Source organism: Centroberyx affinis, unplaced genomic scaffold (genome assembly GCF_046629955.1).
Source record: "Centroberyx affinis isolate AG114_WGS23_722 - 3 ecotype Tasmania unplaced genomic scaffold, CSIRO-AGI_Caff_v1 ptg003820l_1, whole genome shotgun sequence".
Classification (NCBI taxonomy): domain Eukaryota; kingdom Metazoa; phylum Chordata; class Actinopteri; order Beryciformes; family Berycidae; genus Centroberyx; species Centroberyx affinis.
The window spans coordinates 23413-46827 of record NW_027281681.1 but is presented as its reverse complement, the minus strand read 5'-3'; the positions used below and the strand labels follow the sequence as shown (position 1 = coordinate 46827).

Sequence of the window (23415 nt, the reverse complement as noted above, 5' to 3'; positions counted from 1 at the left end):
AGACATTCCTATGTATTTAGCAAAATGGGATAGAGTACATAACTGGAACACAATTTATTTGTCATGTAATTAACTCAGCTGAACTTAAAATGTGTAGATTTCCCATCAGGGTGTGCAGTGCAATTAGGGTTAGACTGATATATTGGGCTGATATTGGCCTTTTATTAAATATCAGATGTCGTCCAGTCATGTTGTCCAATATTGATATGGGGGAGAAACACTTGGAAGTTTTTGGCATGAAAATTGACAAATTTGAAGGTATTGAATATCAGCACAAAATACTGATCAGAAAATTCAGTCTTAGTATCATCCTGTCAAAAACCCATATCGTTTGAACCCTGATTTCCATATTTTGCTTACATTCATCAGTGAGTCTGGCTCCTGCAGCAGTGAGAACTCCATCCAGTGTTGAACATAACAAGTGCAGCGTTTAATAATTACAGCATATACTGTACTTGTAAATCATAGTTATTTTTTTTGTTCATACAGTAGTAGTGACTGTTAGGAACCTGTTTCCATTGGGCCATTTCACAATAAAAGTCCTCCCACTTTTCAAAACCGACTTGAGTAGGAATATTCTAGTGGATCAAGTATAGTCTGTGTGGGGCTTTTATTGTGAAATACTCTGGAAAATAAGAAGTAACAGTTAGTGCAGTTAAGTGAGACAGATTGCATCAGGAAAACAACATAACAACACAGTTAACAACAACAACAACCTGGGCTGATTGATCCTCTATTGGAAATACCTGAACTCATATTCACCTCATATCAACAGTGGATAAGGACGAGTATTGATGGAAATTTTTCGATACCAATTTGTCTAAAAAAGGCAAAAATAATAAATAATTCTTTTTTTACATGCATTCTGTTTTCCTCAAAGCTCCATTGACTTCCTCAGTAAATGAAAAAGACAATAAAGTAGATGAAAACATTAGATCCTATTGCCAGAATCTGCCATTTTGATAGTTTTCAGTGCCTTCTGACCCATTTTAAAGCCTTCTAATCAATACTGACACCAAAAAAGATAAGTATTGTAAGGTAGGTTGATAATCCAACGCTATTAGCAATTGGCCTAATAGTGCATATCAATACAGGATCGTTGGACTCCAGTGTTTTTGAATACAGACAAAACCCAAAGAAACACAAAAAATCTAAATAATTCTAAAATTGTAATATGAAAAATTAATGAGTTAACTTCCTAATAAAAACAACACAGAAACATGGAAAGTGTTGTGATTTTCTACTTCCAGTGAACGCATCGCCGTTCTACCCTCCCATATATGCCCGGTTACACACATCTGTAAAATAAAACTTTCTCGTCTCCTCACACAGATCCGTGTGTGGATCAGTCAGCCCAGTGTGTCGACGCCCAGCAGTGATGTGACGGTCTAAGCAGCAGCGTTCTGATTGGTCCGTGTGTGCGGAGCCGTCGGTGGCGTCTAGGCGCGCGCGTTGATGATGTCGACGAACTCTGGCTTCAGTGAGGCTCCGCCCACCAGGAAGCCGTCCACATCGCCCTGGGAGGCGAGCTCCTTACAGTTAGCTCCTGTTACCGAGCCTGGAGGAGGGAGGGAGAGAGGGAGGGAGGGAGGGAGAGAAGGAGGGGGAGAGAGAGGGGGGAGGGAGAGAGAGAGAGAGGGAGGGAGGGGGGGAGAGAGAGATAGAGAGAGGGAGAGAGAGAGGGAGAGGGAGGGAGAGAGGGGGAGAGAAAGAGGGAGAGGGAGGGAGAGACAGAGGGGGGGAGAGAGGGAGAGAGAGAGAGGGAGAGAGAGAGAGATAGAGAGAGGGAGAGGGAGAGGGAGAGGGGGAGAGGGAGGGAGAGGGAGGGAGAGAGGGGAGAGAGAGGGAGAGAAAGAGAGAGGGAGGGAGAGAGAGAGAGGGAGAGGGAGGGAGAGAGAGAGAGAGAGGGGAGAGAGAGAAGGAGAGAGAATTAGAATTTTCAAAAGCTACTTTATTGACCTCATTAATCGTGATAAGCAGCATTTTGTTTACAAGCAAAAACACCAAAACATCAAAGATTCAAACCAGCGGAAAAAAAAATAAAAGAACACCATCCACTTAAAACACCAGCCTACTTTAACAAAATTAACTAACAACACAACAAGACAAACAGATCTGTTCCATATTAAAATCAAAAAGTTAAAAACAACTCCCCCTCCTCCCCCACCACACACAGAACATCCATTACTGCCCAAATAAGGCTAAAGCCTCCAGACTGAGAGCCTCCACCTGCCCCTCACACACCTGAACCAACACCCTGCGTCTTGTTTTTACCTGTTAGACAGATGGCTAGTTTTGCAGAACCAGATATAAAATTCATAAGTGTGTGAACACTCTTCTTTCTGGCTGAATATTTTGGATCAAACACAAAAGTCTCAAAAGAAAACTCCTCCCCCAGACCCAAAAACCAGCTCTAGCAAATCGAACAAACCCCGCAACCTAGGACACTCAATAAATATATGTAGGAGAGAGAGAGAGAGAGAGAGAGAGAGAGAGAGAGAGAGAGAGAGAGAGAGAGAGAGAGAGAGAGGGAGATAGGGATGTTTATGTTTGAATCTATGCTTTGGCAACATGTGCACATGTACGTCATGCCAAAAAACACTTTTCACCCGTGAATTGAAACTTTCACATGTGAAGTACAAACTGTGACACGTGACGTCAGGAAATCGAGAAAATGAGAGAAATGAATGAGAAAACCAACTTTTCCGTTTACCAATAATTGTATAAACTAAAAGTGAAAAAAAAAGTGGGAGACAGGACTTTGACAAAGCAGATTCTGATAATATATATAAAAAAACGAGTCTCTTCTTTGTTCCATTGGCATAAGTTTCCTCCTTCCTTCCTTAATAAACATAAAGAAAGAGATTCACTAAAAACAATTCAGCAGCATGACTAGTTTTTTTTTATATATAATGCCAGAATCTGCTTTGTCAGCGTTCCTTTATGTGCTAGAAGTGTGATTTTCAGACTGTTCCTCCACACAATGGCAGTGAATGGAGAGAGAGAGGAAAAAAAAACAATTCTCCGGTCTCCTCTACCGGAGCAACAGATCACAGAATCACTGATTTGGGGGTTTTATCATGGAGGAAGAGACACAACCCACAGATGGATTTTGTCCCTCACTGACCTCCGTAGATGATGCGCAGAGAGTCGGCCACGTCATCGGAGACGTTGGCCCTCAGCCATGCCCGCAGCTTCTCGTGCACCTCCTGCGCCTGCACACACACACACACACACACACACACACACACACACACACACACACGAAGACAAACAAAACAGAAGGTTCATCCCTCTAAAATGTTATTTTGTCAGTAAAAGCCTCAACATGACAAACTCTTTCAATAATATTCAGTAGTGAGTTTCCCCTCTGCACCATCTCCTGCTGCCTTTTATTTCTCTTGTCTTGTCTCTTTTTTGTTTTTAAATTTGGCAAATTGTGCAAAATAATAGTGAGTTTTATTACAGTTATGCCAGGCCTCACTTCTCTTGTATAGCAGGTGTCTCATTTTGGAACGATATTTCAAATATTGGAGGTTCAACAAGGTTCAAAAGACAAAGGATACAAAAAGCACATACCCACACGCACAGTCAATGGAGTCGACCATTTAATCTACACACACACACACACACACACACACACACACACACTGTCCTTTGACACCTCATACTCCTAACAAAATAGCTTTCAAAGAATGATATGGGACCCAGATATAAAACCTGTTTTCTCTCCCTTTCATTCAACATAATCCTGTTCCCGTTGTGACCCACCAGCAGCTCCCCTGTGACCCACTATGAGATCCCGACCCACAGGTTGAGAAACCACTTTACGTACTGTATATGAACCATTTAACCTGAGAAAGGTAAAATACAGACAACTCCGCTGGTCCAAGTCTGTCTTCTATAAGAAATAAAATGAATATTGTGTTTCTTTTTATGAATAACACACTCTGTTCTTTTTGTTCTTTGTTCTCAGAGTAGAGTGTCTTTTGTTCTGAACCTGGGTTTGGCTCTGTGTCAAGATTTATGATTTTGTTTACTTCTATATAAGTGAATCCTCTCCACTCTTTTCCTTGTCACTTCTTTGTTGCTTGTCTGGAACACCGAACTGAACCATGCATGTCTGAATAAAGACTCCACGGAAGACTCTTGAACCTTTGCTCATTCATTTTGACCCACAAGGGTGAAGCTTATTTTTCCCCTACACTTCTTCCTCTCTTCAGTCTAAACAGTGAGGAGTGAGGAGGTTTCTAATCAACACAGCAGTTAAGTTCAGCTGTTCCTGTGTTTTCTGCTGAGCGTCTGTCCTGCAGGCTCCAGCATGTTGTGGGCTGAGGTGGAGAAAATACTGGCAGCCAGAAAGACCATAACACAGTGAAATCTTACTGGAGAAACTGGATCTGCCAGTCCGGCCTAACCAGCGGTGTTATTGAATATACGGTATGCAGATATACTGAGAATATATATACACTAGTAGTTAGATCTTTGAAAGGATGCACCTTCCCAGTATTTTGTTTGTGGTGCTAAACCAAAGTCATATAAGTTCCAACGTTGAATACCCAAAGGTAAAAAAGCAGCACACACACAGATCTTCAGGACAAAGTTGACTAATCTCAATTTCACCAATTTATTCTGGCCATGTCAACAAACATGCTAACGTTTCGGCCTAGTGGCCTTCATCAGAGCATGGAGGAAAATGGAAGTCATGTCATTTATATACAGGAGTTGGCAGGTGATTGGCTTAAAGGGTCACATGGTAATTAACTTCCTGAGGTCACATATACATCTTTTAACAATATGACAATGACTAAAAACAGGTGAAATGGTAAATCCCATACAATTTAACAGTTCTAACTGAGGTTACAGGTTTTGTGATATACATTCTATGTTTCCATATTTTGAAACTTGATCAGAGGAAGCATTTGAAACTGAAATCATCATTCAGTCCAGCAGGAGTGAATGAGAGAGTAGTTTTGGTAGATTGCCCCCTCTGGCTGGAGAGGTTACATGCTCAAGTCCAATAAAGTGGCTCTCCAGACACTCTATTGCACTTTCTTGGACTTGAGCATGTAACTTCTCCCACCTTTTTACCTTTGGGTATTCAACGCTGGAAAATATATATACACTCTCTTAGGTATTTACACCTCGATCATCGTGTGTCCTGGTGACTGGATTGTAAACGGAGTGAAAATGCAGAAAATCCAGAGGTAAATAAAGACTTAGAAGATTTGACCACATTCACAACTAAGTGGAAACACACTGCTTCTCCAATCCACATATAGCAATTATGAATATTAACAAAGGAAAAGAAATGGATTGTCAGCCCTACCTGTTCAGGTGAAGCGGTCTTTCCGGTGCCGATGGCCCAAACCGGCTCATAAGCCAGAACCACTTTCCCCCAGTCCTTCACATTCTCTGTAACACAAAACAACAGTAAAGCTCCATCAGATGACACTGGAAGTCACTGGTTTCCCCTAAAAAATGGATGTAAAGGCCTCTGACAAAACATTTAGATCATGTGACACTGAAACTCTCTTACGTTTTTCCTTTATTTTTATTTAACTTTTATTTATCATTGTTATTCAACAATCTCTTTAAGTAAGATCTGGCCAAGAGTACAGTCTCTAGTTGTGTTAACTTCTTGTAAGTGAAATAATGGTGAAGTTTAACGATTCATCAATTTGCTGGGGACCCCCTGGAACCACCTCAAGGACCCCTGGTGGTCCTCGGACCCCATGTTGAGAACCACTGCTATAGGAGACATTGATTCAGAGACAAAAAAAAACAGAAATTCTTGGGTAATCCAGAAATATTTGTGGTGAGCAGTTGAATATGAGGAAGAAGAAGAAGAAGAAGAAGAAGAAAGAAGAAGAAGAAGAAGAAGAAGAAGAAGAAGAAGAAGAAGAAGCAGAAGAAGAAGAAGAAGAAGAAGTGTGTGTCCCTTCTTAGTCGTTCCCCTCCTCACAGCTCCAGCAGGAGAAAAGCTAATTATACTGTAACACAACAAGATCTAATGAGTTATTAGAAACATCTCAGAGGCAGAGAAGCACTCTTGTTTTCTGTGTCCCAGTTCACATCAGAGGCATCAGGACCGGCTTAACACGCCCGGCCTGAACCCGGTCTGAGGTCCGGAGCGTTGAGGAAGAACCAGAACAGATGTTTCTCAAGAACCTGAAGGGACCGCCGACCTATTTCTAACCAACATGCGGCTTCATGTCTGTTTTTAATCAGGGAGATGTTGTCCAGCAGAAGGCTGAGATGCAACTGAGGAAAAACTGATCGACAAAATCCCAAACTCCCTGTAATACGTCACTGCAAATTAAGTGGATATTTTATTGAGTAGAATATAATTGTTCAGATTTATGGGCAGAATATGAACACTATAATCTAGCTGGTCTACTAGCACAGCGGTTCTCAACCTTTTTGGGTCATGACCCCTTAAAACGAAGCGATGTCTACTCACAATATGTCCCGGTCACAAGCATTTAGAGTTTAAACCAACAAATGATTTTCCCTTTTCAGGTTGTTTCATTTGATTCATTATCAGAGGAGGCACAGAGGCTAAAAACAATTCAGTATTTTACAAGAAAAAAAGTAAAAATTAAGGAAAAATCAGAAAAATTGACATGATAAAACATTTGCATAGTAGAAATATGTTTTTTTCCTATTCCATAAATCACCCCGTGACACCCCCCCCAAAATTATCTTGCGACCCACTGGGGGGGTCCCGACCCCCAGATTGAGAACCACTGTACTAGCAGATACATGAGGACTGGAGAACAGGCAATATGATATAAACATCAAATTAGGAACACCGAACGAAGTGGGTGTGTTTGGGCTTTTTTTGGGTTCTTTTAGCTTTAAAGATCCCATGAAAAGAAAATTTACTTTTTGTTGGACTTAGTATTCACCTGTTCACCAGTACAGGCCAAAAAAATTACCCAAAAAATTTGATTTCTAGAAATTTTATATCTTTCTGGTAAAGAGCACGTTTCTGTTGATGACTCATCCTGCAGTCGGGGGGCGGAGACAAAAATTTCATCTAATGAAATTTTGATAACCGTAGGAATTATTCAATTTTTTCCCAGCATGCAGCTCAGTTCAGCTGCAACATGGACAAAGGAGTGTTTCTGGCTGCTTCACCTGAAACTATTTTTTTTCCCAGACGGAGCGACGGAGGTGGAGAATATTCTTCCACAACAGAGTGCAGACTGCTGTTCGCCCACTTCCTCCATATCTCATTAATATTCAAATAAGCCCCTCCCACTGACACTTCCCGCCCTGCCTTTCTGTTTCATTCAGAAATACGTCAATAGATGGAAACAAATCACGCTCTCCTTGACACTTCATGGGGTCTTTAACACTTGTACCCAGTTGATTGAATATTTTGAATTTTAAATATTTTGTACACTTTTGTTGTTATGTTATTGTTTGTTGTGTTGCACTGTGCTCTTTTTTTATGCCGTGTTGTGCCTTGTGGTGAGTTGTTTACCTGCGATGACCTGTGTCTGAGCGTAGACGACTTCTTCGGTGGTGCCCGCCTCCCTCTCCTCCAGCTTCTCTCCGATGCAGGCGATCACTCCCAGGTCGCTCTCCAGGGCGTGGGCCACCTGCGCTCACACACAGCAGACGGCAGGGATATGAGAGATTTGGCAACTGACAGGGAATAAAGTCAAACACTTCGCCGAACTCTGTGGGAGAAGAGGAAATCACTAGGGCTGAACAATTTAAAAAAAATATCTAATTGCGATTATTTTGACTGATATAGCAATTGCGATATGATTTGCGATATTAGAGGGAATGATAATTTTTACATCATTATTCTCATTTTCACTGAAAAACGTATTAAAATGATTAGGGTGTGATTTTTGCGGGGATCTGTAGCAAACAAAGATGTTTTCTTAAGTCTGTAGAATATGATGTGTAGGCCAGGACATCTCTGCAGCACCACAATATTTAATTTAAAATGGTATTTTGACACATTTCGCCTTTAACAAATATTGCGCCTCCTGCGATTTGAAAATTGCAGTAGGCCATATTGCGATTTCAATAAAACTTTGATTAATTGTTCAGCCCTAGAAATCACTGCAACATATTACAATACATGTCTTTAATTATTGGAAAAGCACTAGCTAACGTGTCTAGTAGCAGCTAGCGTTAGCATGTTCACATTAACATCAGTGTGTTTGCTGGCTAGTTAGCTAGCTAACAGTTTGTTCAGGTTAACTGAGCTGACTCTTCTCAAGCTACAACTCTTCATGTTTTGGAGTAGAGACTAGGGCTAAAGACAAGACAGTTTACTGTGTCACAGTAACCTACATTTGGAAACAAATCCACCTTATCACACTATTCACTTTCACTGAGAACGTTACTGAATGGATCTACAGCCACACCACAACAAGCTGACTCAGCTGCTCTCTGCCTAGCCTGGTTGTTATAGATTTATCCATTTGCACACAGCTAATTCTCGCTCACCTTCTGGCCAATCAGCTCGTCGCTTTCCCCGAAGACGTGGCGACGCTCAGAGTGTCCCAGGATGACCCACTCTGCCCCGCAGTCCTTTATCATGGCCGGACTGTGAGGAGGGGGAGAAGAGACATGTTAGAGCAGTTTAGACACCTCATGCTAATTATTTAGCATACGCTTATTTTTATATCATATTTAATTTCAATTTTACCAGTCTCCTACATGAAACTACCAGACTTGGCCACATACCATTTAAGATTACTTACCATTTAGCTTTAGAGCTGCTATACGTTCTCATTTTTTACTTTTGAGATAATGCTAGTCGCCTACTATCACTCAGCATAGTGTATGCTAAAGTGTTAGCATGGAGCACTGGAGCCTGATCTACCGGTAGAGCTGCAACGATGAATCGATTAATCGATTAGTTGTCAACTATTAAATTAATCGCCAACTATTTTGATAATCGATTAATCGGTTTGAGTAATTTTCTAAGAGAAATAAGTCCAAATTCTCTGATTCCAGCTTCTTAAATGTGAATATTTCCTGGTTTCTTTACTCCTCTATGACAGTAAACTGAATATCTTTGGGTTGTGGACAAAACAAGACATTTGAGGACGTCATCTTGGGCTTTGGGAAACACTGATCCACATTTTTCACCTTTTTCTGACATTTTATAGACCAAACAACATCAAATATTTAACTCAAGTCCAAGAACTGAGCAAAAACTCATCACCTACAGTAGTTTCCACTTGAGCTATTGACAACAAGGCTATTAATAATCATGGCAGCCGCATAAATGAACTAATTCAGGATGTGGATTTCCTTCAAAAGGCAAAAATCGAAATCTATTTGTCACTTGCATATGCATTACAGTCCAGTTTACAACTAGGATTGCGTTATAAATAATTTGTATGTACAGTATGTATTCAGTATATGTGTGTGTGTGTGTGTGTGTGTGTGTGGGGGGGGGGTTTAGATACCTGATCTCCCCAGTGAAAGCTCCTTTGGACACCTTGTAGCAGTTCTGGGCCGCGACACCGATCCTGGCATCCAGACTGGAGCGAGCGAAGTCCAGGTAGATGGAGGGAGCGCCACACACCACCTCTGACAGAGAGAGAGAGAGAGGGAGAGAGAGAGAGAGAGAGAGAGAGAGAGAGAGAGAGGGAGAGAGAGAGAGAGAGGGAGACATATGAAACAGCTGGGTGTGACAATAATAAACAGGCCAGGAGAATATTTATTGTTTCTTATGTCAGTTTCTCCTCTAATTTTAATTTTGTAATTAGTCTGAGATTAATCTTTATTTATGTATTTTCTGTCCAGGAGTGACGCAGAAAACACGTCTACTCCCCAATGAAAAACAGCTACAGTAAACAAGCCCCAATAGCAGTATTATATTGATACTAAAGGAGATCAAAACACCATAAAAGACTATAAAGTCACTATTAACTCACTATTGAATCCCACAGACACACTCATAAGTGCCTAGAGGAAGATTATAGCGTCATATAATATTATAAAGAGGAATATTATAGGAATATTATATTATGGTGTTTTATCGTTAGGGACAGTCCCACAAAAGGCCAAATTGAGCAAATGGAGCAATTTACATGGCTATTCAAATATAATGATAATAATATATATTCATATTATACTCTAATATGTGTTAGAAATGTCCTGTAGGCCTTTGCTGCAGCCAGCCTGCAGGATTCACCTGACTCCCAATGTCACGGTGTCATCCCACTCTGCATATCTCCAAGTTTAAATCCACTCACAATGACTTTTATTTATTATTATTACGACTTGTATTTATTTCTGCATGACGCAAAAACACGCACGTAAAATCTATGAATTAGTTTCCGCTGGTTTAACTCGCCCGGCCGGGACCGACGGGCTTAATTGCGGGGACGGGAACAGAAAGGCCCGGTTACCGGTCTGGTCGTGCAGGCTCGCGGTGTTCAGAGTGTCGATCAGCTCCGCCAGACTCTCTTTGGTCCCGTTCATCTTCCAGTTTCCCCCGACGAAGAATTTCCTGGGCGACATGGCTGCGAAACTGCGACAGCGGCCTGGCAGGTGATGCTGGAGCTGGAGCAGGCGGCGGATCTGCAGGAGTCCCGTCTCTCTGCTGCTGCGTTCAGGGGCCGTGGGAAATGTGGGAATCGCGGTGTGAGCGCGCATGAAGACTGGGAAAGTGGGGATTTTCTGTGATGTGCAGGTGTCACAACTGATGGTGAAGGAAATGTATTTGATTATTTTTATGTTATTTATTCATATGTCATTTTATGATTAATATTTTTGCATATTTCTATTTTCACTGTTTGTTTAACTTTTAGCTGTCTTGTATTTATGTGCACAATTATAATATTTATCCTTTTGCTGTTGAAGAGATAAAAGCTGCAAAATACCGTTTAGTCTGGACTGTCTATATTGACACCCGCACCCTAATGGATGTAGTGGAACAAATATACAAACAATTTGTGGCTAACAGGTGAATTTAAACATTAATTACATGCCTGATGCACATTTTCTGGCCTTAATTCTGCCGCTGCAATACAAAGTAGCTCAGTGACTTGATTTCTAAAATAAAACAACTGGCACCAAAAAGTAAACTTTTGTTGCAGAGTCCATTTTGTTGTTATTATTGACCAAAAAGCACTTCAATGCGTGATAAATCGTGTTTACGACTGAGATAATGCAAATTCGGAGCTAACGGTGAGCACATGAAGGCAGCATTCGTTACGCCAGCCAGAACAAGAACAGGACTTCCTGTCCATTCTTTTCAAAATAAAAGCACTCCAATATTGACTACAAAAACTTTATTTTGCACAGACAACAAAATATCAGTAAAACACAACTGTAGAATACAAATAATGTTTCTCCGTGAAAATAATTGTTCTAATCGATTTGATCATTTAAATGGAGAAATGCAATGTTTGGACTGAAACATGAAACATTACACAGGCTATCTTTCATTGTTGCTGTGTAAAATCTATGCTGAAATACTGACACACCTGGACTATAACAACACAGTAACATTCACGTGTAGGATCTCCGTCTGAAATCCTTCTAATCTTCTCCCTCCTCCAGGAAGAGGCGGGGCAAAGAGCTTCCAACCAATCCTGATGCTCCTCAGTAGTTCCTTCCTGCCCTCCTCAGCCAATAACCTCTCAAGCAGAGTTAAATATTCTGCATTATAGGAATAATGATCAGCCCACATCGCATAAACCCACCTAAACTCAGTTTACCAACACTTTAATTAGTGGAATAAAGTTGTTCCACCTTTATCTGACATTGATATTGATAATATTGATTGATTTTACACTTTTTACAATTTAACTTTATTTTTGATTGCTGTCTCTCTGTTGTGTTTGACGAGCCTTACACAAGCCAAAGAAAAATGTCCATGTTGCTTGCAATAAAGGACAATAATGTTTTCTTGAGTCTTGCACATTGAATGACCTAAATTCATAGAACACATGATAGTAAAATATTTTCAGACTGATAGAAGTTATATGACGATCAGGGGAGTGGAAAAAGCATCAATTAATGCTTTACTAAGCAGATTTTTGTTCATATAGGTGGTTATTATATATTTTCCTATATCAGGTTTTCCATTTTACTACATTGTGAAATTTTTCCAGGTTTTTCTCAACGTTGGGATGATCTTAATCTGTTTTTTTTTTACAGGTCCCATATTCTCCACTTCCCAGAGTTTTATTTTGTGTCTTGAGGTCCATTCAAAGCTGTGTGTGTGGTGTCATGAACCAAAAACACTCTCAATCCATTTGTACACGTTCATTTTCCAGCATCTCTCTGAGCCTTACCAAGAACAGGCTGTTTCTGTCACCGTGTCTTTAAGGCTCATTAATATTAACGACCTCTCTGTTCCGATTGGCTAACTGAAACGTGAGACGCCGCAGCCCGGCAGCTACAGGTAGGGAAAAACTCTCCGGTAATAAACAATGACAACCGCTCAACCGCTTTGAAAAAAACACTTTGTTAGTCTATTATTTCTTACAAAAATGATAATGAGCGAACCTTTGTGACGCCACAAAGTTACAGAAGTCCAAACGGCTCGTTTAGAGGCTCGCTGCACTAATATGGATTGTGTGGATTTAGTTTTGATACTTTCACCATGTTTAGACAGACCATCCAACTCCTTTAGAATAAGTAAAGAGGCAAGGGGAGTCCTGTTTTAACACTTTAAAGGCTGATTTGTAGTCAGCTGACGGCTGTTTTGAGCTTTAGAATTGAAAAATCTCCGCTTTCAAAACGTCCCTCCATGACTTTTCTTTTTCTGCAGGGTTGCCACACTTGGACATCAAATTCAAAGACTTTTCAATTACTTTCAAATGCTTGCTTGGTGAAATTCAACTGGTCAGACTTAGACACCATAGAAGCCTCATTTTCTACTCCAGAAAACTCAATAAATCCTGGTGAAATCCTTTATTTTCCAGTCTCCACCTCCGGGTTTTCCCTCACACACACACAGACTCCTTCAACATGGTGTTAATGCAGAATTCTATGTTTATTAGAAAGATTTTCAACAAACATTTCATCTTTTTACAGAGGTACTGCAGGAGTGTAAAAGTACTACCAAATGCAGTTGAATACGGGGGAGTGAAATAATGTTTACAGTGTATTTGTCGGGTCAGGCCTTTAATTCCCTGAAGAGAAGAAGAAGAAGCTTGGTGGCAGCCTGACCCGAAACCTTCGAACCTCCACCTGTCTGGGTACGTCGTTGGATTTTTTTGCACGGTGAAACGGGGGAAACGGCAGCCATGTTGGATCAAAGCCTGCCGGTCAGCGGCGACCCAAAATGGCGGCTCTACTCTCTCACACACACACACACACATATACTCTGGATATGCGCGGCCCCAAAAAAAGACGGCACTGTACATCAACTCTGCATCCTAACGTCTTCGCTATAAAATACAAATAAATTTACATATCAAGCTTTCATCTAAATAAGTGCGGGTTCTTATACAGACAATAAAAATAGATCTGTCTCTACGTATCCAATCATGTTCAATAGTATTTTCAATATTCATGTTTTCTTTCTTTTATTGCCAAAAATCTATTTGTGTTTAATTGACATCATTCTCACTTTAGATACAGTTAGAGCTTAATTTCTCCTCAGTAATCATTTTGAATAACGTGCTATTTTTTTTATATTTATATATAATTTTTTTTGGTGTTAAGTCATCGCCTCGACGACAATAAAACTCTCATTTACATACAGCGGGATGCACCCTGCATCGTTTCCGTGACGCCATTTATACGATACGCTCTATGAAGTCCCATTCACAACCGCTCATGGTTTGCATACATAAATGAAGGAGAAGAAGAAGAAGAAGGGAAAGCGAGAGAGAGAGAGAGAGAGAGAGAGAGAGAGAGAGAGAGAGAGAGAGAGAGAAAGATACCAAAAGCATCAACGAAACGGTGTGATAAAGCATCCTGACTTGTCTCCTAACTCCCTCTCCTTTCCTCTCCTCTCCTCTCTTCCTCTCCTCCTCTCCTCCTCCCTTCCTCTCCTCCTCCCCCTCTCCTCTCCTCGTGTTTCCTCCTCAGTTCCAGAGCTTCAGGAAACTGTCCCAGGATCCTGTGCAGACGCCCATGCCGTCGGGGGGAACCCCGGTGCAGCTCACCCTGTTGTCATGACCAGACAGAACACCTGGAGGAGGAGAGGAGAGGAGAGGAGGAGAGGAGAGGAGAGAAGAGAAGAGAAGAGAAGAGAAGAGAAGAGAAGAGAAGAGAAGAGAGGAGAAGAGAGGAAGAGAGGAGGAGAAGAGAGGAAGAGAGGTGAGGAGAGGAGAGGAGAGGAGAGAAGAGAGGAGAGGAGAAGAAGAGAGGAGGAGAGGAGGGGAGAGGAGATGAGAAGAGAAGAGAAGAGAGGAGAGGAGAGGAGGAGGAGAGGAGAAGAGAAGAGAAGAAAAGAGAGGAGAGGAGATGAGAGGAGAGGAGAAGAGAGGAAGAGAGGTGAGGAGAGGAGAGGAGAGAAGAGAGGAGAGGAGAAGAAGAGAGGAGGAGAGGAGGGGAGAGGAGATGAGAGGAGAGGAGAGGAGAAGAGAGGAAGAGAGGAGAGGCGAGGAGAGGAGAGGAGAGGAGAGGAGAGGAGAGGAGAGGAGAGGAGAGGAGAGGAGAGAAGAGAAGAGAGGAGAGGAAGAGAGGAGGAGGAGAGGAGCGGAGGGGAGGAGAGGAGAGAAGAGATGAGAGGAAGAGAGGAGATGAGAGGAGAAGAGAGGAGAGGAGAGGAAGAGAGGAGGAGGAGAGGAGAGAAGAGGAGAGAGGAGATGAGAGGAGAGGAGAAGAGAAGAGAGGAGAGGAGGAGAGGAGATGAGAGGAAGAGAGGAGAGGAGAGGAGAAGAGAAGAGAGGAAGAGAGGAGAGAAGAGAAGAGAAGAGTAGAGAGGAGAGGAGAGGAGAGGAGAGGAGAGGAGAGGAGAGAGGGAAGATGGATAGGGGAGAATAGAGGAGGTAGGATGAATGGAGAAGAGAAGGGGAGAGGAAAAGGAAAGGAAAGGAGAAGTGAAGAGGAGACAAAAGGACAGAGGAAAGGAAAGATGAGGAGAGGAAAGGAGAGGAGAGAAGAGAAGAGGAAAGTTTTATTTACTCAGTAATTGTATTTTTTTTTGCCGTTTCCATTCAGCTTTTCCAATTCGCTGCATCATAATTTGCAAAGAAACATTTTCATTTCACATTTCTGCTTCACTGAGTTTTTCTCCTCCTGATTTTCTGTCTTTCTCTCTATTTCTCTCTCTCTCTCTCTATCATCCCTTCCTCTCCTCTACTGTTCGAAAATCTAAATTAAAAACAAGAGCTGCCTGACTAAATCTATATCATCTATTAAATCACTTATTAAAACTCATTTTTTATAGATTTCCCTTAATGTAATGACCTTTAACTATTCCTAAGCTTTTATGACTCTTGCCTTGCTTCTTTATTTCTTACCTTATTTTTATCGCTCTTGCTGTTGATTTTATGTGTTTTAATCCTCTGTACATCGCTTTGTGACTGCTGTTTTGATAAAATAAAGACTCTTTTTACTCACCGACTTTCTCTCCCTTCAGCGTGTCCCAGATGTTGCAGTTGAAGTCGTCGTAGCCGGCGAAGATGAGGCGGCCCGACAGGGAGAGAGCCACTGACGTGACTCCGGACTTGAGGCTGGAGTCCTCGTAGCAAATCACCTCCTGGTCTGAGCGCAGGTCGTACATCTTGCAGGTGCAGTCGTCTGAGCCGGTGACGATGGCGTTTCCACTGGGGAAGAACTGAGGCGGAGAGGAGGAGACAGATGAGTGTGTTTGTCTGCATGTGTGGTTAGTGTGTGTTTGTGCGTGTGTGTATGTGTGTTTGTGTGTGTGTGTGTTACGCGCTCCATCCCTTTTCTTCTGTACTCTTGCTGCATTCACTGAAATCCGAAATCACCGAATCCGAAGTCACAGAATATTGGTTAAAAATTGTCTTTGGTGGATAAATAACCTTTTGAGACGATAACGTTGAAATGCCTTGTCATATACAGTTTTCAAACTTTGTCCCTGCTGGCCACCGTACGCTCTCTCTGACCGTGAGCCAATCAAATCAAAGCAAAACAATGGCTCTGTATCAAATTGGCTGGCTCTTGATTGGCTGCCGGTTCACTGCTCTACAAAGAGCGTCTAAACTTCTGCAAACTTTGACGTAGTTCTATGAAAAATGACATTTTCATGAAAAACGTAGGCTATATAAATTATTTTGGCAGTTAAAAATGATTACTGGCAGGTTAGCTAAAATAATTTTTCAGGCACTAATTCCTCTGATTCCAGAGATTTCAGAAAGTCAGAAATTCCAACTTCCTACGAGGGAAAATGCAACTGAACATCCCAACACAGAGGAATCTATAATATTATATAATATAGATGGTACATTCATGGTTTTCTTGTTATGATGTAGCCTGTAGTTAACGTTAGCTTGCTAAACACGGAGCATAGCATCAGATTTGATCGATTGCTACTTAGCTACATTAGCTTGCTAACCAAATATCATGGAATCGCAGTCGATTGTTAGCTAGTTAGCTACTTAACCAGCTGCTAAATGAATAGACTGATTTGAGTTTGTTGGCCAAAACCACAGGTGAATTTTGAAGCCAGTAAGGAAGAGGCTGAAAGCTGCAGTTCCTCTAATGTCCGCTACAGTCTGGCTCCAAAAAGACTCCAAACCGCCCAACTCCATACAAGTCAATGGGACCACAGCCCAACTTCTCACTCAAAATATAAAGTCAATACATTTTTTCGACAAGAGATTTTGGTCTCTGTAGCTAATTTTACTTCTTCTAATATGTGTCTGTGGCGATTTTCAAAATAATTGCGTCATTAATGAGATATAACGGTTGTAAAATGGGGTAGTTTTCCTCGTGATTGAGAGGTCACCTGTCCAGTGATCGACAGGTCGCCAATTTGTGGACCAATAGCAGGCGGCGCTGCGGGAAACCCCCGAGCTTCACTCTGGCTGCTTCGGCTCCAAAAAACGCCAACATGGCCGGCGACCGTAAAACCCCAACTTTTGGCTTCAAAACGGCCCTTCAGAAACCCGTGGGTGACGTCACACTCGCTACTCCATCTGTTTCTACAGTCCATGGGTTGTCCACAAAGTGTGATTTATTGTAGAAACCATGGTGACTTCTTCTAGCGATCTCCTCTGCTACACAAACCGACACAAAGCATAACTTCACGTCTTTTCTCGTCGCAGTGAGTGAAGAGAAAAATGTCGTGGGGCGAATTCAGGTGTGACTGGAATGGGACAGGAATCACTTGCCCCCTCCGTGTGTGCGTACACGTGTAAATATGTGTGTGAGTGTGAGTGTGTGTGTGTGTGCTCCTCACAGAGATGGCGTTGATGTCGCTGGTGTGTCCGGAGAAGGTCTGCTTGCAGGTGCCGTCCCTCACGTCCCACAGCTTGGCCAGGGAGTCGCAGGCTCCGGAGATGAACATGTTCATGTCGGGGGACAGAGCCAGGGACATGCAGTCTCCAATGTGGTTGGTGTAGACTGTCTTCTGCTTCCCGGTCTCCAAGTCCCACAGACAGCTGAGGAGGAGAGGAAAGGAAGACGATGAGAGGATGAAGGAGAGACAGAGGGTTACAGATTAGGGACACAAAGAAGAAGGAGGAAACGATGGAGGGAGCAAGAGAGAGTGAGAGATGGGAGGAGGAGAAGAAAGTGGAGGGAAGGGAAGATTAGAGAGTGACGGAGGAAAGGAGATGAGGGAAGATGAAAGAGTGAAGATTGACGAAAGAGTGCTAAGTGCCAAAGGCGTCTTCACCATAGTTGTTGAGGGAAAGTGAAAGTATGTCTCGTTCAATATTCTATTCTGATTGATCAAAAAATTAAAAAAACAAAAGAGTTGAAGACGTTTCACCGCTCATCTGACTCGGATGAGTGCTGAAACGTCTTCAACAAATTTTAAGTTCAGTGGATTTTGTTTTTTATTTTTTGGACGTCTTACTACCTGGATGACTGAAATGAATCTTTCTACACTGAATACCTATTTATTTTTCTTCTCCGTCCCGTTTGGGGATTGGAACTGGCAACCCAGCATGTTTCGCTATAACCATTAAGTCAGCGATCCATCAGAGACTCACCAGGTGGTGTCACCGGAGGCGGTGAGGATCTCAGAGTCGCTAAGGAAACGGCAGCAAGACAGGTAACCTGGGAGAGAAAGAGAGAGAAAGATGTAAGACATCTTTACATCTATTAATCTATTCATCCATCCCTCCCTCTACCAAGTTTGCCTTTACTTGATGGCACATCTTCAACTGTGATAAAAAAAGAAGATGATAGCGGGCGCTGGATGTGGTTGAACTTAAATACTAAACTTACACCCAGAAAAAAGACGGGTTCTTCACTGGTTCATTGGTTCAAATTGCAGTACGACTGCAACTATGGTACAAGCCTAAGGAACCATCTTCTGGTACTGTATAGAACCCTTTTTGTTAAGAGTGTAGAGTCAAACTGCTTTAAATATGTGGGAGCATTGGTATCTATGGAAGCCCATTGAGGACATACAGTATATTCATGCACTTTATTTACGAAGTTTTCCCGTGATAAGGAGCTAATTTACTTTGTTTTCTCAAGATATCAAATTATTTATGTCTTTATTTCAAGAAAACAAAACTTTGTTAGTTTTCTTAGATCATTTTCACATTATCTCGGGATAACAAAAATTGTTATCTTGAGATAATGACATAAATAACACGATTATATCTCAAGAAAACAAAGAAAATTAACTCATTATTACAGGAAAACTGTGTAAATAAAATGTATGAATATGTTCTCATTGGACTTCCGTAGGCAGCAGTGTGCGGCGTTCTCTTTCTTTAACACATTCAACAGTGGCCATTTTCGACATTTGCCAGTAACCATGTAGGGAGGCAAAATGGCGGCAGTGCATGTGGCCCGTACCAGTGTGAGCGTCCAGCTCCTTCAGGGTCTTGGGGCTGGCAGCCTTGATGTTGTAGACTGTGCACATGTTGTCCAGACCGCCGCTGGCCACCAGGTTCCCAGAGGGAGCGTAGGCGCAGCTCATCACCCAGGAGGACTTTAGTGGGACGGCACACAGCTGGAAGGTGGAAATTTAGGTTAGTTTGGTTAACTTACGGCCACTCTGCACATAAAAGGGTTTAACCAATAAAGGTTTTTAGATATTTTTTGGATTGAAGTTGTCGATAACTCGACATCTTAAAATCTGACCATTTCCATGCCAAAAAATTACAAATATTAAGTGTTTCCCCCTGAATTGTAGTCCTGTCAGGGTGGAAAAGCCTCTGAAACAGCACTTAGACCATCATGGGACACTAAAACTCTCCACTGAAACCCAGACTAATAGAAAACTGTGAAACCCAATTGAGAAGCTTAATGCAACGCTCCAAAACAAACCCTGAAGGTAATGAATGTAAAATACTGAAATGAGACATGTAAGGTAGAAGCTTGTGATATTTGTAGGTCTTGCACTGTCCCCTTGTACTGCATGTGAGGTCTGTTCCGTGTGGCAGTATGAAACTTAGATGTCACAAATACAAATTTCCCTGAACTCGATCTCACCTTGTTCCCTGTGAAAGTGTCCCAGATGAGAAGCTTGCCATCCTGTGAAGCGCTGACCATTTGCCTGAGAGAGGGATGAGAGAGTCATTCTGTCTGAACATAAAATCGTAAAAAATATCAAGGTATGATACATTTATTTTTTATTTAACCTTTATTTAATCAGGTAGAGCAGCAATGCTAGGCTAAAAAAAAAAATCTTAATTTAGATGCAAAATCACTGACCATTTCCCTGAAAGAGTAGGGAGCGAGAAATTCTCAAGGCAGCGACACACATCGCAACTTTGTAGGGCAACCTTGATAAGCAACAGGAGTGTCAAGTAAATTGTTATTATCTCTCTTTGTTGCCTGTTGCTAGGAGCTTTTGCTTAAGTGTGTTGCCCAAGAAATCGTCTAATGTACCAGCCTTAGAAATCACCCAAAATCTATTCTCTATTCTCAGTTTCCACACCATGTACAACACTTCAATACAAGACAAGCTGAACAACATTGATCTAAAAAAACAACCACAGCTTGATTCATGATTAAACGCTCAGAAATCAACACTCCTATGTAGCTTTCATACTGTACTGCATTATTTTTGTTTTGGTCTGGTGGTTGGTAATTATAATATAATATCACAGAATGAATGATGGGCCTGCATCATAGTAAACTACATAGTAAAGACAAATTAGATATTACACAAGCAATAAACAGCAATTTAAAAACGCTGTAACCTGTGAGATGGGAAACCTGTGTTAAATCTGAGCTTAAATCTGCAGAGTGAAAGACAGTGTTGGTCAGGAATCCATTTATCCTGGGAAGAGCTTTGCTGAGCCTGTCTGCTCTTTACAGCAGCCGTCCAGTTAGATCCAGTTTCACCTGGGAACTTCCCAGTAAAACCACTGACTTCTACTGTTGGCCACTGGAAAGAGGGGGTTCAGCACTTTGCCCATGGGCACTTCGACAGGAGTTATTCAGTAGAATGGGTTTTAGTTCTTCAAACGTTTCTCAGAGGCAAAAATAATATCATTGGTTGAGTTAAACCTCAGTGGGTGGAGCAAAAGAACTGCAGTTTCTTTCGAGGGCAACTGGCAAAATTTTTGACTAGGTAACGTTACACTGAAGCCCAGAGAAAAGACAAGAGGTAAGAGAGGAGGAAGCGCTCTGCTACTAACTGATGCCAGCGGTTCTCAACGTGGGGTCCGGGGACCACCAGGGGTCCTTGAAGGGGTTCCAGGGGGTCCCTAGCAAACTGATGAATTGTTAAACTTCACTAGAGAATGTAGAAGAATGACTGTTTTGATCATAGTTTCTCTGTTATCTCTCTACCTACAATACAGATAGCCATGGAATTCTGGACAAAATCATATCTGACAGTAAAAATATTCTCAGATTTGGGTCCAAGAGACAAAATCTCATCAAATGGGGGTCTGTGGCTCTAATGTGGACTAAATTAGGGGTCCTTGATATGAAAAAGGTTGAGAATCACTGATATATGCTAGCTAGTTAGCCTAGCTTGACCTTCCAAGTTCAAACTAGCCATACTAGCTTATAGCTAGGTAAGCTAGTTAGCTAGCTGCTGACCTTCCAACATCATCAGTGCCATGGTCAGGAATGAATTTAGAGAAGAAGTCACTGCCAATTATATTTTTTATTTATATTTTGGCCAGAGTTCCTTCTTTGCGATTCAAGTTAGCTAACTTGAGCTCTGAAAAACTGTGGTTCTTTGGCTCCGCCCACTCAACCAATCAGATTATTTCTGCCTCCAGAGCAGCTCTAAGAAATGTTTCTGTAACTAAAACTCTCTTCTTCTTCTTCTTCTCCACCTGTATATTTACTCGTCACAACACTAACACAGTCCCCGTCTGCTCGCTCTCACCTGGAGTCGGTCGCCCAGTGCATGGCATAGATTTTGGCCAAGTGACCCTTGAGGTTCTTTCTCTGCTTCAGCTGGACTCGGCCCACTGAGTCCACGCCGCCCGCCGCCGCGCTCATGGTGGTGTCGGCCACGGCCTTGCGGGCCGTCTGGTGGCGGCGAGGGGAAGTGCGTGTTGGAGAGAGAGAGAGGAGAGAGAAGAGACACTTAGTTAAAGTCCAGTTAAGGCTGGTTAAGGGAGCTGTGAAGGGACGGAGAGACATTTTCACCATGTAGGTCTCAAGTGTGTGTGTGTGTGTGTGTGTGTGTGTGTGTGTGTACATTTTCAAAACACTGACAGTGTGTTCCCAGTATCATGTGGAACCCTGAGGTTGAGATTATTGCCATGCAAGGTGTAGAATTGAGTCACTCTTAAACTCTCTCTAACTCTGAAATTTACCATTGTGGGCAAAAAGTGACTGAAATATGGAAAATCTCACATGATAGCTGATTTAGACTATTTAGGATTTTTGGGGGTTTTGAGGTGTAGATGAAAGGATTTTTTTTTTTTTTTTTTTTTTTTTTAAAGAAGCAATATGGGCTCTTGGTAACAGACTCAATGAATTGTGATTATCTATTTTTCTGTTTTCTTTTTCTGGTGTGATGAGGATATGAATGTTGTTTTTCATCAGATTTTCAGTAGCAGTAGTAGTAGTAATAGCAGTGGTGGAAGAAGTATTCAGATCTTTGACTTAAGTAAAAGTAGCAATACCACAGTGTAAAAATACTTTGTTACAAGTAAAAGTCCTGCATTCAAAATCTTACTTAAGTCAAAGTACAAAAGTATTAGCATCAAAATATACTTAAAGTAGCAAAAGTAAAAGTAGTCATTATGCAGAATGGCCCATTTCAGAATCATATATATCATGTTACTGGACTATAATTATTGATGCATTAATGTGTTCATCACTTTAATGTTGCAGCTGGCAAAGGTGGAGCTAATTTTAATTACTTTATATACTGCTGGGTAGCTTAACCTATAAAAATATATCATAATTTATTAGTTGATTTATAATTTTGTATTAATAATCTAAATCTGCAAAGCAACTAGTAACTAAAGCTGTCAAATAAAGGTAGTGGAGTAAAAAGTACAATATTTCCCTCTGAAATGTAGTGGAGTAGAAGTATAAAGTGAAAATCATGAAATGGAAATACTCAAGTAAAGTACAAGTACCTCTAAATTTTACTTAAGTACAGTACTTGAGTAAATGCACTTAGTTACATTAGTTACTACTAGTACTAGTAGTAGTTATAGATAGGTTAATTTTTGATGTATTTTATTTTACTCGAGTGTCTTGTATAATCAGACTCATGAGATGTTTCCACAGATTTTATTGACGTTAAACAGGAAGTGGGCTCTCGGCGCAGGAACTCACCTCAATCTGTGTTCGGAGGCCATCGCACTCCTTTTTCAGCGCATCCATTTCAGCTTTCTCAGCTGCCATGGCGACAGTTGCTAGGGGATGTTACTGACGGAAAACAAAACGGTCACTCTACAATGGAAAACAGAGAGAGAGAGAGAGAGAGAGAGAAAGGGGGATGGAAATAAAGGGAAAAAGGAAAAAGACAAAAATAAGTTGCACGTTAGTGACGTTTTTAGACAAGCTGACAGCTCAAGTCAAATTCCTGTACATTTATTGTCCTTGGTGAATAAATTAAACCATCGTGGTCGAAATCCTCCGCTGACAGCTTGACCTTTGACCCCGCATTGCAGTCATCAGTTCACTGTACAGGCTGTACAGCACTGACCCTGATACCTTCAACTAGGCCATTTTGGTTTCTACTGTCATTTTTAATCCCTCCCAGACAAACCTGTAACACTGTTAGTTCTTCTCATACTGCTCTAATTAGTTGTGATGTTCAGGAGGTGAAGGGAGGAAGGAAAGAAGGAAAGAAAGGGGGAGACATAGGGTAGGAAAGAAAGAAGGGAAAGAGAGGGAAGGAGGTATAAGCAAGGAAGGAGGGGAGGGAGAGAGATTGAATAA

General features: G+C 41.6%; 2 protein-coding genes across 2 annotated transcripts; both read right to left on the bottom strand.

Annotated features, from left to right (window-relative positions):
* Window positions 1-1320: 1320 nt before the first annotated feature.
* Window positions 1321-10534, bottom strand: tpi1a (triosephosphate isomerase 1a). The gene is made up of 7 exons (XM_071541193.1): window positions 10395-10534; window positions 9447-9570; window positions 8476-8575; window positions 7493-7610; window positions 5330-5415; window positions 3128-3215; window positions 1321-1558 (listed from the first exon to the last, which is right to left on the bottom strand). Exons 1-7 carry the CDS (start codon window positions 10504-10506, stop codon window positions 1440-1442), a joined length of 747 nt encoding a protein of 248 aa, XP_071397294.1. The 5' UTR covers window positions 10507-10534; the 3' UTR covers window positions 1321-1439.
* Window positions 10535-14015: 3481 nt separating this feature from the next.
* gnb3b (guanine nucleotide binding protein (G protein), beta polypeptide 3b) lies at window positions 14016-22875 on the bottom strand. Its single transcript, XM_071541195.1, has 8 exons — window positions 22807-22875; window positions 21395-21540; window positions 19537-19600; window positions 18898-19054; window positions 18078-18144; window positions 17321-17522; window positions 15514-15730; window positions 14016-14137 (listed from the first exon to the last, which is right to left on the bottom strand). Exons 1-8 carry the CDS (start codon window positions 22873-22875, stop codon window positions 14031-14033), a joined length of 1029 nt encoding a protein of 342 aa, XP_071397296.1. The 3' UTR covers window positions 14016-14030.
* Between the last annotated feature and the right edge of the window lie 540 nt (window positions 22876-23415).